The sequence below is a fragment of the Gymnodraco acuticeps genome, unplaced genomic scaffold, assembly GCF_902827175.1.
Source record: "Gymnodraco acuticeps unplaced genomic scaffold, fGymAcu1.1, whole genome shotgun sequence".
NCBI classification, from domain to species: Eukaryota; Metazoa; Chordata; class Actinopteri; order Perciformes; family Bathydraconidae; genus Gymnodraco; species Gymnodraco acuticeps.
In genome coordinates this window covers 2,291,924-2,307,165 of record NW_022990125.1, presented here as the reverse complement: position 1 = coordinate 2,307,165, position 15,242 = coordinate 2,291,924, and the positions used below count along the sequence as shown (strand labels likewise).

The 15,242-nt window shown below is 41.6% G+C and overlaps 1 protein-coding gene across 2 annotated transcripts in view; it reads right to left on the bottom strand.

The window, feature by feature from the left end:
* Window positions 1-15,242, bottom strand: part of fras1 (Fraser extracellular matrix complex subunit 1) — a 315,805-nt gene that overhangs the window by 141,085 nt on the left and 159,478 nt on the right. For both annotated transcript variants that reach the window (XM_034216717.1, XM_034216718.1), the window contains exon 18: window positions 7,171-7,311. In XM_034216717.1, the coding sequence (XP_034072608.1) occupies window positions 7,171-7,311 (141 nt within the window). The remainder of the gene's footprint in view (window positions 1-7,170; window positions 7,312-15,242) is intronic.

The following is a 15,242-nucleotide window of genomic DNA, read 5'->3' as shown; positions in this document are numbered from 1 at the left end:
CGATTACCAAATTAGTTGCAACTAATTCAGTCGTCGATTCATTGTGACGTCAGCAGTGTGTTTACGTGCGTAAGCTCCAACGTTATTGGTCTTTTTATCAGTACCGGAGACATTTATAAATATATGTCATGTTTATTGCTACAAAAACATTATATCGCAGTCTAGTGTCACAACTCGTTCTAATATGCAAAGGACAAACAAATGCGCTATGATGTATTTTCGATCAGATGAGATCTCTCTCCCCCATCGCGAGGGGACGGGGCAGTTTACACACACAGCTGCTACATGCAGCGGAGCACACTGCGGAGGTGGCGGAGAGAACGCGCTCCGAGGCGTGGTTAACTTCACCCGCTTCGATGTGGAGAATGCTCGTTGCCAAAGTGCAATAAGAGTTTATCATGTAAGGGCGTAACACGAGCACTTTGTCTAAACATTTAGCAAAAGTGCTCCACATCCAGACGGAGGAATGCACCGGGTTCCACTGTCTTTCTAGCAGCTCCGTAGCTCCATTCACGAGTAACGTTCCCACGTCAGATGTTATGTATGCTAGCAGCAACACACAGAGTTACTACATTATACAAACTCGGTTAATGATTAGAGGTAACTGAGTATTTATTAGTTTCAATTTCAGCTTTTCTGTTTACAGCCTGTCGACAGATTATTTAATACAATTCGGTAAATGCTCAGGGCAATCTCGATGACAAGGTCAATGTTCCCCCCTTTCTACGCACGGAGATAATGTAATCTAATAGCGTGCAGGCCAAGGCTGGCTCTTCAAAGCAGATATTACGACGCGCTTTAATGTTCCCATCATCGTTCAGCTGAACTCTTCAGCCTTAAGTCAAGTAGGAGAAACTATGCGTGCACCGGCTATTCGGGTAATAATATTAATAGCGTCTCTCCCCAGTTCAAATCACCCACTGCTCAGGGAGATCTCCTAATGCGTTGCCTTCACGCATCTAGCGTTCAAATACAACATTACTAAACTACAACTCCGCTCAACTGGGAAAAGAGAAGAAGAAACAGAAGAGACTCCTCCAGGAGCACAGCGTTCCTAATCATGAGGAACTACAGGCCCAGTCTCACACCGGAGTTCCTAGCCATCACATCAAGCTCATGGTATTATCGTTCCTCTAACCAACTGCGTGCATCCACATAAACGTCTTCAACGACAGTTGCTCTTCCTCACCGGGCAACCGTACTTTGCATGCGGATTCTTCGGCACGCATCATCTCCCGTTTCCTGGACGTGGCATCCGCCGGCCTCATGACGACCGTGTTTTCCCCGACTTAAGGACGTGCACTGCACATCCTCCGTTTTGGGGGGGATATCTGCATGAGATCATTCGCATAGCGGCACACTCAGATTTCCACTATTTCTACACATTTATTATCACACTTGCTGGATCTAACACTAGCGTCCCTCCATCATCCTCACTTCAGATGATAGAAGACAGTCTTAATCACTCAATCAGCTCATCAGCATCTATGACTCATCCCGGCACACTTAACGCTAATTAAGATATACTATATCATGGGTCATGTCTCAGTATTTAACTAAGTGTACGTCTTTTCTGCGTGCATCCTGCACTTCATTCATATTATCGGGTTCATGCTCACTTGGCTCGTGGTAAACCAGGTTACGATATTCATGCATCACCGTACTCAAGCTAACAGCTCTCGGGCATTATATCGTCTACATCTCCCTCTTCACCGGACATCGGCTCGTGCCGCCAATCAAGATCTCTTCAGTTTACCTATGGTAAATATGCATATAACTGGTGGTGGCGTCTAATAGCATATCAGGGCTTTCGTTCAGACAGGTGCAGCCATTCAAGGCATATCTCCCTCCTCCCTGCCAACTCGGACGGTGGTCCTCCTCCGCCTTCATATCCCACATTCGCCCGGACATCCGTGCGTGCTGGCTATCCAAGGTCCGAACACTAAACGGTATTTATACATACAACTGGTGGTGGTCTTAGCAAGTCAGCACATGTACGTGTCACCGTGTTCATGTTTAAACACTTCATATCGTCGTGACCTTCAGGTTCGCTCGTATTGAATCCTGCCGCGCAGGTTGCGGCCAGTGGGTCCGCATTATGTTTAAACCCTGCACGTGCAGGGCGAGTAGGTCAGTGTCATGTTTAACCCTGTGTGTACAGGTTGCGGCCTATGGGTCAGCATTTGTTTAACCCTGTGTGTGCAGGTTGCGGCCTATGGGTCAGCATTTGTTTAACCCTGTGTGTACAGGTTGCGGCCTATGGGTCAGCATTTGTTTAACCCTGCGTGTGCAGGTTGCGGCCTATGGGTCAGCATTTGTTTAACCCTGGGTGTACAGGTTGCGGCCTATGGGTCAGCATTTTGTTTAACCCTGTGTGTACAGGTTGCGGCCTATGGGTCAGCTTTTGTTTAACCCTGTGTGTACAGGTTGCGGCCAGCGGGTCAGCATCATGTTTAACCCTGCACGTGCAGGTTGCGGCCGGTGGGTCAGCGTCATGTTTAACCCTGCGCGTGCAGGTTGCGGCCAGTGGGTCAGCATCGTCTAATCCAACATGCAGGCGCTAAGCATGGTTGGCGTTCACATTAACCCTACAGTTATTCCGACATTCTCATCATGTCCCCGTGTTATCTAATTTCATCCACAGATCTCCTCAATCAGCCAGCAAGGTAAGAAATGCTTCACATCTCAGCACTTCTCACTTCTCTTCTCTTTGGGGGTTCATCGGAGCGGTTTTCCCCTCCCGAATGATTATCCTACAAACCGGGGCCTAATCTCCAAACATCAGTTGATTCATTGTTGTAATCTGTCATCATAATTTTCTATACCACGTGTCCGGTATTAAACATGTATTTCATACATCACGTCTCTCATGATTGAAATGAAGCTTAGCGCAAGTTCAAGAAGGAAGACCATACCCCTGGTGTTACACGTCACTGCAAGCTCCTCTCCCATTAAGTAATCAGGGGCGGTACTCCCCAGCTAGCAATCATTGCACCTGCTAAACCCTTTAAATCTGTTCTTCCCTCTCTGTCAGTTGTCATTTCAGGTGTCAACGCACAACCCGCCTCCACCCCTTCGCCTCCTGTATCCTAATTCAGGGCCAAGCTAATCCTTCTTCCTCCAGACCAGACCGAACCATTATCACCACCACCAGTGTCTAGACCCCGGGGGGTTCATCGGAGCGGTTTTCCCCTCCCGAATGATTATCCTACAAACCGGGGCCTAATCTCCAAACATCAGTTGATTCATTGTTGTAATCTGTCATCATAATTTTCTATACCACGTGTCCGGTATTAAACATGTATTTCATACATCACGTCTCTCATGATTGAACACTGGTTAATGAGAATGGATGAGCTATAGATGTCAGACGGAATATCCGTAGTAGTTCAATGGTACACCTTTGGCCTGACTTTCTACAGTATTAATGGATTCCGGACTGTTCGTACCATACTTTCATCGGGAAGGTTTCCAAAGTTTCTTGCTGGGAAGTTAAGCAACAGTTGCTGCTACACATCCATCGAGAATAGAGAACTCTTCATCTTTCATCTGGAGTTGTGTCTCTAGCCACCTGATGAATGTAAATCCAATATTCATTGGACTTTTAGCTCAAATTTGGTCTCCACCATCTCCTGTGAAAAACATCTACCAGCTAGTCTCTAACTTTGTCTGCTCGTTGCTGCCATAGAGGTAGTCTACAGTGAATGTATCATTATTATCAGCTTCTTTACTTGTTGTGTTGTAGAAAACGACTTTTGAACCCTCTTGCGGGTGAGAAAAACACTGGACAGACACATTAAGTTCTGTAAAACAATAAACCCTAAACTATAGGAAAAAGGGAAAGCACCATAGGGTTGCAGAGTTGAGGATAACTCTTTGTGGCTTTGTCGTTACGGGCAACCCCATTCACATTACTCATAATCATTTGATGAATTGCCGTTATATAAAGGATCGATAAACAGAGCCTTAAGTACATGCTGTGCACCCAAACTTCGCAGTAAAAGTTTACTCTCATTAAGACAGAAATGCAATGCTTCTTTAGGGTATCTGGGTGGCTTCTAATGAGCCAATCAGCAGCGAAGAGGACCAGGCCAACTAAGCAAACAGAGCCCATTTATTTGGATATCCCAGTGGGGAAACTTAATCTGAGCCCATCATTCTTTCCTGCTGTCTAGGTATTGGTCTGTGTCTGCCTTTTTAATTAGTCAGCCAAACTATGGAAGAAAAATAACTATTAACAGATTCAATGATGTTTACCACAGATTTGAGCTTTCCTCGAAATGAACAATACACTTGGATATGCTGTTAGAGCTAGAAGGGGTCGTCCTTCAGAGGGGGTCAGAGACGATAAATCAAGCCGAAGTAATGAATTGGAGATTAGAGCAAATGGATTTTCATTAACAAGGTGGGTCATAGAGTGGGGGGGGGGGGGGGGGGGTAAACAGGAAGAAGAGCCCTGCTCGGCTATTTTTAGTGGTAATCATGCTATAGTAGCTGTCAGAGAATATTTTAATCCGATCTCTTTGTGTCTTGAGGTTCTCAGCTATTCTGAGAAACTGTTAATTTACAAAGATATGCTTTTCGTTAAATCGCATATACTCCTGCCTGTAATGTGAGGAGAACACAGGTCAAGAGGTCCTCTGTCTTCCTGTGGGTGAGGGGTTTGGCACATGTGGGTTTGTAATACAAACAGGTTCTTTGTTCCAATGTCTGGTAATTAAGGTAGTAAAGGCGGGCTATCTAGGTCCCTCCTTTTGGGGATATACAGATCCATGTTTAGCTTTATGTCTTTAGAGTGTTGCTAGGTGGCTCACATGAAAGTGTGATATACTTTGTGATCTCTCCGGCCGTATTCTACTCTCAATAAATAACAGTGTTTGACTAAAGCCGCTCCAGCTTCCATCCTTTCCTGAGCCTTGGCTCTGCATTGCTGCAAAGAAGTTTCACTCACAGTAGCTATTGTACTTTTACAACCACACATATACAATATTTAGTTTGGTTTTATGGAGACATTTTGATGTTGTAGCATTACATCTTGCTTTGATGCTTCATTTTCTAGTAGTTGTTAATGCAACAACAAGTCCTCACATAAGACTAAACAGCACATTTGAAGGATAGTTCTTAAGAAAGTACACTTCTACTGATCTCTCTTTAGCACCAAGCTGTGAAAAGCTTTCACCACTGATACATGAATACATCAAACTCTGTGGTGAACAATAACAGCATTTTAACAGCTGCCTCTGGGGCTCTAGACCAAATTAAGGTTGTGTAATATTAATGATTTTCATTACACAATAGTCTGGACCTAGGAAGTGGGAATGAGCAGCCTCCGAACAGATCACGACGTCAAACTGCTTCTTAAAATAAATGTTGAATAAACAATTAATTTACACTTTCTCTCATTCTACATTCTACATTAAAACAGTAATTATTTTTTGTTAATTTTCCTACTTATTTGAAGAAGAAATTGCAATTTGTTAAGGCCCTGTCACACTGTCCCGAAATTGACTCCCGATGGACACACGAATATGGAATTGTGAATTTCGCACGAAGATGGCCCCGAACCACACACGAAGGCAACATTTACATTACATTTAAGACATACAACTGCAATGAAAGTACCAAAAACAATTATGTTACAGTACTATGATACTGTACTGATATCTTCAGACTTTGTTCTTTACTTTATCCGTCTTTATATGTAGAAAATATTACGTTTTCTCCGTAATGTTGTTTCCATAACAACAACAACTTCCTGTCAACTGTCCTTCAAAATAATATATTATATCCTTTTTAGTTTCACAGAACACAAATTGGGTTATTTACATAATATGTTTACATGATTTTGTTGTGCAATAAAACAACCCGATGGACACACGATAAAGGAAATGTTCAAATTCGACTGTGATCATAGCAACATCGGGCCATTCGTGAGGGCATCTTAAGCCTTCGTATGACCGCCGGTGGAGTTTCTCAGGCTCCGGCAGCAACTTCGTGAGCGGTGGCAAAATCTTTGGCATGCCAAAAAATTGTAGAAGTACCTTGCGAAGGTTCATTTTCGTGTTGAATTTGTGTGTCAATTTTGCCCTTCGTAAGGCCATCGTGAGGGCATCTTGTTATCATCGGTGCCATCGGGCATTCGCCCCGATCAGAGTGAGGGCGAATGCACCGATGATAACACGAAGATGACACGATTTGACAAGATGCCCTCACGAGTGCCTTACGAAGTTGCCGCTCACGAAGTTGCTGCCGGAGCCTGAGAAACTCCACCGGCGGTCATACGATGGCTTAGATGCCCTGACGAATGGCCCGATGTTGCTACGATCACGGCCGAATTTGAACATTTCCTTTATCGTGTGTCCATCGGGTGTCAATTTCGGGACAGTGTGACAGGGCCTTAACGGGTGATTACACTGGTGTCTCATAAATTAAAAAAAATCACCATGAATCGCAACCTTTCCTAATTATTTTTTGGTAGCATTATATTCTCTAGAAATATGAGGAAGCTATTTATCCCATGTGACCCTTCCAGCAACGTGTCTAAGCGGTGCAACTGTTGGAAAGGGAAAGGTGTTTGGGACAAACTGTATTCCTTATGTTATGGAAAATACTTATATGGATGAGCAAATGTTAGCAACATTTTACAGATTTGGACACCAACAGCTACAAGCTAGGGCTGCTCAATTAATCATATTCTAATCGCAATTACGATTTTGGCTTGCAACGATTATGAAAACAACATAATCAAAATAAAACGATTATTATTATTATTTCTTTTTTCTTTTTGGTTTTTCAGTTGAATTATATGTAAAGTTCAGGGTAATCAACTGTTAAAAACATACTGTTCCATTTTTTTTTTTCAACAAAATGGATGTTTTCAAAGTAAATGAATAATCGTTTTTAATAATCGTGATATCAATTACTGACCCAAATAATCGAGATTATGATTTTTGCCATAATCGAGCAGCCCTAAAGCACACAAAATCAAAGAGAAAAGAGTTCTTAAGGTTTGTATAAAGATGACTGAAAATAACGTCTGTGGTTCACACAAGCTTCAGAGATTTTTTCTGTGTGTTCCGCGACATAAAATACATCAGCAAATACCCCCGTTTGTTAATGTGCAAAGCCTCTATGTGTCTTAAAAAAGTGTGCATGAGTGTGTGCTCTCACCTTGGTACTGGTTGTCCTGGATAAAGAAGCCTTGTGGGCTGGTGTGGACACAGCGGCCCTCATGCAGGCTGGATGGGGGGGGACAGGATGTGCAGTTGTCTGCAGATGGCCCAGTACAGAGCCAGCAGGAGGGATGACACTCTAAAAAGGACACAGAGAAGAAAATAACACATAATGCCGGGGCCAGGAACAGAGCATGCTTGATCCCTTGCTGTGCCTTCCTATTACTTTACTGTCACCATACAAATAACTACATGACAGAACGAGTGAACTGCCGTTTTCCAAAAAATGTGCTATATTGGTGTACTTTCCTTAACATCCTGGAAATAAGCAATTTGTCATCTTGAATTATTAGGCGCTCAGTTAATGGTCATACTGTATGACCCAGTCCCAGGGGCTCTAATCTCAAGGGCCCACCGTCAAGGATACACAGATCAACCAGGGAAATAACCAAAATGCCATTTCAATAATATAAAGAGATCATTTAAAAAACTACAAAGAGGCTCAAAATGTTTAGGAAAAGGGATAAAACAAACAAACAAAGAGACACAAAATGACAATAAAAGGGGAACAAACCTACAAAGAGGCACAAAACATTCACAAGGAGACACAGAAAAACTACAAAAGAGACTCAAATTGACCACCAAGATACTCAAAATGAAACCACATACATTAGATAAACAAAACCACTACCAGGAGGTACACAACAACAAAGAACCCCAAACTGAATATAAAAAGGAAAAAAGCAACTACAGAGATAGCAACCACAAAGAGACACTGACCCTTACTTCAAAGACACTCAAAATGACTATAAAAAGAAAATAAACAAAATACTAAAGATTGCAAAGACAGCATTAAGAGACACACAAGGACCATAAAGGGACACAGAACAACTGCAAGGAAACACAAAAGGACCACTGTATAGTGAGAAGTCAAACACGTGCGTTTGTTTTGAAACATAAACTAGGAATGTAGCTATACTGTAGACACTTATTTATACATTAAAACTGAATGAAGGGCCGCTGGTAATCTGTACATGTATACATTTAAATATAGATGTATAGGCAATGTATCTGGGTCTGAACTGCAGCCAATTGTCTAAACTATTTTTGTTATCCTGCGGCCATTCTGCTGTATCTTGTTTCTCCCTTTCTGGCATTTTTGGTTCCTGGTCTTAAGAGACTTTTAGTAAGCTCTGGAAGTTTGAAGTAATGTAACACTCAGATAAGGCCGGCAGCCAGGTCCACCAATCAGAAGTCACGCATTAACACCTGAGGCAATGCCAGCTCAGAGGGCCCGATCCAAGAGGGCCACCAGCCAGCACACACTTCTGAAATGTACTGTATTGCTTAGCTTGGACTTTTTAGTATGCATAAAACTGCTTGTTGGACATTTGTTTAATTATTTTTTCAAAGGGATTTTGACCTCTCAGGTAGGGAGGTTAAAGCTACACCAGGTAACTCTCCTCCAAATGACGGCAACGATTAACTTGCTATCACTCTGCAATCATGAAAATCATGTTTTCCAACGTTGGAAAGAGAGCTAGCCACTGAATATTAGGAATTTGGACTCAATTTACATATCGACAGGTTTCTGCAATTGGCTAAAGCTGTCTTTACATGACCAGCAGAGCTGACGTTGCCGTTGTGTTGGAGAGAGCCATGTTACCCGACTATGCGAAGATCAAAATATCCGCCAAGCACAGGCACAATGTTCAAAATATTTCAACTTTGACGTAGATTGCTGCTGACCTATCATTGCGCAACCAATCAGATAAAAGGTATATAAATCGCCATCTAGCAGAGGAGGTAACCATAGAAATGTATTATTAAATTACATGACTAGCTGTTTTCACTGTAAGGCTCAGCCACCACCTCCAAATGAGCAAAAACCAAATAAGAAACCACCAAATAAAAAATATATAAGACCTTTTTGAACAATTAAGCACGTTAACAGGTCACAATAGTGGCACAAAATACAACTATGAACCTGAAAGTGAGCATAGTATGTCCTCTTTAATAGTATTAACTTATATTAATGTGTAATGTAATGCATGTATTTCGTTCTTTTCCAGTCAAATAACCACTGAAAAAGCTTTACAACACACCATTCACCCATCCACACACACACATGCATAGACTGATGGAACAGGCTGTGATGAAAGGTGGAAACCTGCTCATAGGGAGTGAGGAGAGGTTCAATGTTAGGTGCAAGGTTAACAAACCAGGAGCCTTATGATCACTTAGGACTGCTGTACTTCCTGCTGCCTTTGCTGCAACATTCTGTGCTTTTGCCTTTTTTTACACTTGTCCTCAAATAGTTGTACCCTTCCCTAACATGCCCCCACACACTTCATCCCCAACACTGTTGCCCTCGAACAGGCCTTTTGTGCTGCATTTGATGTCTGTTTTGGCAGGGGAAAGACAAACAGCTGAGCGGTGCTGTCCACTCTGGCAGCCTCATACCAAAAGGGTGGCGTTGATGGTGGTGGGACTGAAATAAAAAGGACTGTCACCCACTGGCCAGTAGCACAAAGTGTGTGTGTGAGTGCATTGCCTGACTTTTAAAGTAGACAGCAAATGCACTCAAGTATGTGTGTGTGTGTGTGTGTGTGTGTGTGTGTGTGTGTGTGTGTGTGTATGTGTGTGTGTGTGTGTGTGTGTGTGTGTGTGTGTGTGTGTGTGTGTGTGTGTGTGTGTGTTTATAATTACTTGTCTCTGGATTCTTTCAGAGGGCTGTCAGCTGTATCCGGGTCTTGTGTACACTCTGCATGACAGCCACTGTCAGGAGAAGACTGGTGATTTACCTGAGCCAACACTACAGTGTGTGTGTGTGTGTGTGTGTGTGTGTGTGTGTGTGTGTGTGCGTGTGTGTGTGTGTGTGTGTGTGTGTGTGTGTGTGTGTGTGTGTGTGTGTGTGTGTGTGTGTGTTTGTTTGTTTGTTTGTTTGTTTGTTTGGTTAGCTGTGGTCTAAAGACAAAACATCTGCGGTTGTACATAAGTGTATTGTTTATATTATTACTAGGGCTGTCAAGTTAACGCGTTAATATTTTAAAATACATTGCTGTTTGAGTAGGCCCAGACCCGGCGGAGGACCTTAATCCATGGGTTGGCATTGCTTTTCACATTTAAGAAATGAAAACCCAAAAGAGGGAGGGTGCACATGTTGAGCCTGTTTTTGCCTATTAGAGCGACATAACAACATAAGCATTCAGGCTACCCGGACCACTGTAGGGGGCCCAGGAGGATTCAGCCCAGGGATTTGTTTTGATAAACAAGCTCTATTTTGGTGGATTTTTATGTATTCTGGCTACTTATTTACATGCAAAGAACAGGTCTCAATAATTGAAATATGTAAACGTGTACACTTACCACAAACACGCATGTTTATTTTAAAGATTAAATATGAATTGTGATTTAAAAATATTCCGGTTCTGCTATATCTCCTCTGCTGCCTGTGACGTTCAGGGCTGACCCCAGACACACACAGCTTGAGTTCAAAGACGTTTATTCTGACAGGCTAATATGTGACAACTATCTCTCTCATCTCAGCTTACATTTAACATCTGTTTGGGCCTAAACTTTCTTTTGATATACATTCATTCATTTTATTCATATATAAATAAATATATATATATATATAAATAAATAAAATAAATGGCCTACACATTGACAATAATAATTTCTCCTTGGGGGGCCAACATTTATTTTTTTTTTTGTTAAAAATGTTTGTACACACAGATTAGTTTTGTATTTTCAACTTCAAAACAAATGTTTTTTTGCATTACAAATGATACAGATACTTCCAAATTGTCGATCTGTTCACACAAATAATATAAAGAGAAATCTGCCTCCAGACTCATCTCAGTGTCAGTCCACACAAACTTTTATATCAACAGTCTAAAAACAAATGCACGCTCAGAGGCGTTTTCAATAGGTTTCATGTCAAAGTTATTTTATGAGTAAGAGAATAGAGGAAGAAGGATCTTCTTTTATTGCAGCTTGGATATCTAATTTGTTGAGGCTTGAAAGCGCATATTGATTCCTGTAATGCCAAAATGTGTGTGTTCAGGCATTCTCATTACACATTATCGGATGCACGCACTCAGAGAAATCGGATTCATTACATTGTTTTGTGCTGATAGGGTCAGAATATGAGGTGGGTGCAGTCCATGAGGTCGTGATTTAGTTTGGGGGGTGTGAGTGCTTCTTAATGCCTTCCACAAATGATCCTCCTGGTGCAATATGGGGCTGATCATAGCATTAAAGTTCTGAGAGCTACACAGCAGAAACACAACAAGGGGGTAATATCTCATTCCTCTGGAGTGGCATCACGCGCCGTCTGGAAGCAGTGATGATCAGTAACTAAGTGCATTTACTCAAACTCATACATGTGCAGATTTGAGGTACTTATACTCTACTTGAGTATTTACTTGTCATGCCACTTAATATATTGTACTTTTTACTGAACTACATTTTTGTTACTGGTTTCTTTAATAATAAGGACTTTTGCTTAAGAAACACAAGATTTGTAAAAAGCTGATGTTTTGTTTCAAATTACAATCTGAACAATAAGACAATCAATCAATTAGCCAATTGAGAACAACTAATTGCCATCTCTGAACATTTAGGTCATATTTTTATTACATTTTAATGATTGTAATTTTGAGTTTTTTTTGTATTTTTACAAGTACATTTAGCTGACTATACATACTTACTTTTATTTAAGTGACATGTTCAATGCAGGACGAAGAAGACGAAGTGACGTCAGCGGCTAATTTGTGTAATCTTCCCTCTGGGAACTTATTCCGGTGTGAACGCGATTGGTACTTAGTGCCAGGGTTTCCGTTAGCCGGTAATTATCGGTTTTTAGCTGGTAAAATGTATTAAAAACCGGTAAATTCAAATCCTGCCGGTCAAAATGTCCGGTAATAATTAGGGATGTTCCGATCGATCGGCCGCCGATCATGATCGGGGGGGGGATTGTAGCCTTTCAGAACATTTACATGAAAAACAAACCATATAACAAACTACAGGAAAGGGAAAACACTCAAAAGAATGATAGGGTCTCTTGAAGTAAAGGACATAAATACTTCCTCCCACTATGGCTAAAAGTCAGTCACTTCACTTGCATTAAAGGGGACCTATCATGCAAAATGCACATTTGTACGTCTTTTATAAATGAATATGTGTCCCCGGTGTGCCAGGGAACTCACCAAGTGTCAGAAAACACAACCCTCTCTCTTTTCCTCCATACCCAAAATCTCTAAAAACGGGGCAGCAACGGAGCTGATTCAGACTGATACAGATTTGAAAATAGTCTGACGTCAGTGAAGAGGAGCTCCGCCTATATGGCCAACTCTCCACCAATCAGGGGAATGAGAGGTTGCCGTGGCATGGTAACAGCATGGTAACATGAAGCTCGTAACTCGGCCCCCTCATTTGCAGGGGGCGTGGTCAGCTGCAGCGCATGCAAAGACAGGGTGGAGGAGAGCAAAATAGAGCGAAATGAGGCATGGCTAAAATGCATGATCTGTTTGGTATTTTTAAAAAGAAAACGTATAAATATACCTTATATAGGTATGGCCCTACAATATATTATTCAAATATAGCATGATAGGTCTCCTTTAAATGAACGCACATATTGTGAGCAAATCTTGTTCATTATAATACACCACTCTGAAAAAGTTGCACAATACTTTTCAACACTAACTCTAAATGTGCACAACTCTCCATTTTAAATCATACCATTTGTCATATTTTGCATGTACTCACATTTTGTTTAAATATTGCCTTTATTTTGTATCTGTTATAATAGTCTTTAAAATAGTTTTTATAATAGCTTATTTTTCTAAAGATGATTCCTCTTTCTGTGTCTATGTATGCACCATTAACACCAAAGCAGATTCCTCTTATGTGTAAACTTTCTTGGCAATAAACCAAAGTCAGATTCTGATCCATTGAGTGGCAGTATAGTTATAGATACATCAAGAAACAAGGGGAACATTTGCCGAAGCCGCACATGCATCCACAAACACACTTTTCATTACTTTCACACCCACACATTAGATCTCCATGCTATATTGCAGACTCCTAGCGAGAAAACTGAAAAATGTTTCCACTCCAGTCTGAGTTGACTGCTAACAAAGATTGCAAGTTCTGACCAGATATCAGCGATATAATATCTCTATTAAATCTGCTTAAGCTTCTGATCAACTGATTATGATACATGACACGTTCCCATCCAATTCCTCTGCTTTTTTCTAACTCTTTATTCTTGTCATGATTTGGCAGCTTCCTCCAGATCCTCTTGATCTCCCTCTGGGTCTTCCTCTGGTACCCAGTAAATAGACACCAAGTTCCTCCCGAGCTCTTCAGGCTCAGTGGCCCCCTGCGGCAAACCCCATGAGTCCTCCTTGTATCAGTAGTCTCATTATTCTGGTCACGATGTAAAGCTTGTTCCCAAAGTTAAAACAGAAGTGAATTAGGAGACAGCTCAGTTGACCTCAGTGACTCTTGCAGTGATGTTATCAGGCTTTGAGACTCCTAGCTGAATCATTAGACCAAACTTGCACAGGGAAAAGACAAATGATATTCAAAGAGGTTAAAAATGATTCAGATTCAGAGGGATGTGAGAGGATCTCACAATGAAGGCGTGTGAAAGGACCACATGAACACACAACAAATGAGTAAGCAACACAGAATCATTTCCTTTTTTGTTCAATGGCTGCATGCGTTGGTTGACCTGCTGAGAAAGTTCAGAGCAGACTTAAGGACTGCACTAAAAAACTGTTTAGTATTCACAAAGATGACAGCAACCACTACGTTTTAAACAGAATCTGAATAAATGTTTAAAAGTCTGGATATATAAAGCTTAAAGGTGGGGTATGTCATTTTGGAGAAACCAGCTCGAAAATACACAGCCGGAGAAAATCTGCCACTTCCTCACAGAGCCCCTCCTCCAACACACAGGAACGCGCACATGACCAATGAGGGCACGAGATAAGTTTGTGCACAGATGGAAGGCTGACAGGCAGGTAGGCCATCCAGTTACTTTAGCCGGGCCGGCTAAAATGATTGGTCGTGCTTTTTACAGTACTACGGCTTTAAGTTAATTGTAACATTTGGTCCGGTTCAGTTGTACTTAGCTCCAACATCTTACGTTACTTTTGGTTCAATAAAGACCAAGATGGCAACTGTCAAAAACAAAGATACTAACGGCCAAAAACCAAGAAGTCGAGGACCAATATCCAAGATGGCCGCCCACAGCCAAAAACCAATATGGCGAAGACTTAAAATTGCCAAACTCAAGGCTTCAAAACTGTAGATTATGTGTTTATACAGTATTCACAGTGCATGAGAAAAACCCAACAAAATGACAGTTCATTTCTGAATATAAGATGCCACTAAAGAGCTGGAATTATAAACTTTAACCCAAGATTCCCAAATTTCACAAGTCATGAAGAAAGTCGCCATTTCTAAAAGAATCTTGAGGGTAAATGTTTCTTTCAGTTGCATCTATCATTCCTAGATAAACATATCTCATATTTCTTTGCACTATTAGGAACAGCAAATAACTGTCAACCCATATCAAAACCCTTATTTTACCTGCATGACTTGTATTTAAAATAATAATGCATTCATTATGTTTCTCCTCCACAGTCTATCTTTATCTTGAGTTCCAAAACAAGAACAGTAAAAGGCTTTCAGACACCTGATGTTTCTGATGTTATCCAACACACTTCAGGTGGGTGTTAACCCTTCCTGTACATGTCTATCGAGCAGAATTAAACCTCCTACACACCGACTATCTCTGTTTGCTGGAGGGCTGCAGACAGGAGGCGGGGGTGGGGGGGAGGTGCGTATCTTCCTGGAATTTTCTCTCAGACAACTGACAGCTCGTCAGCACAGGCCCACTTAATGTGTACCGGACTGTGTGAGTGTGGGTGTGTGTGTGTGTTTCTACAAGTGTGTACGTAAAGCCTGGAGTCTGCGAGTCTCATGTTTACAGGACAGTTGCTGCTGAGGAGGTCTTAGGATTTTGTCAAACACACACACATAGGACAATCGCAT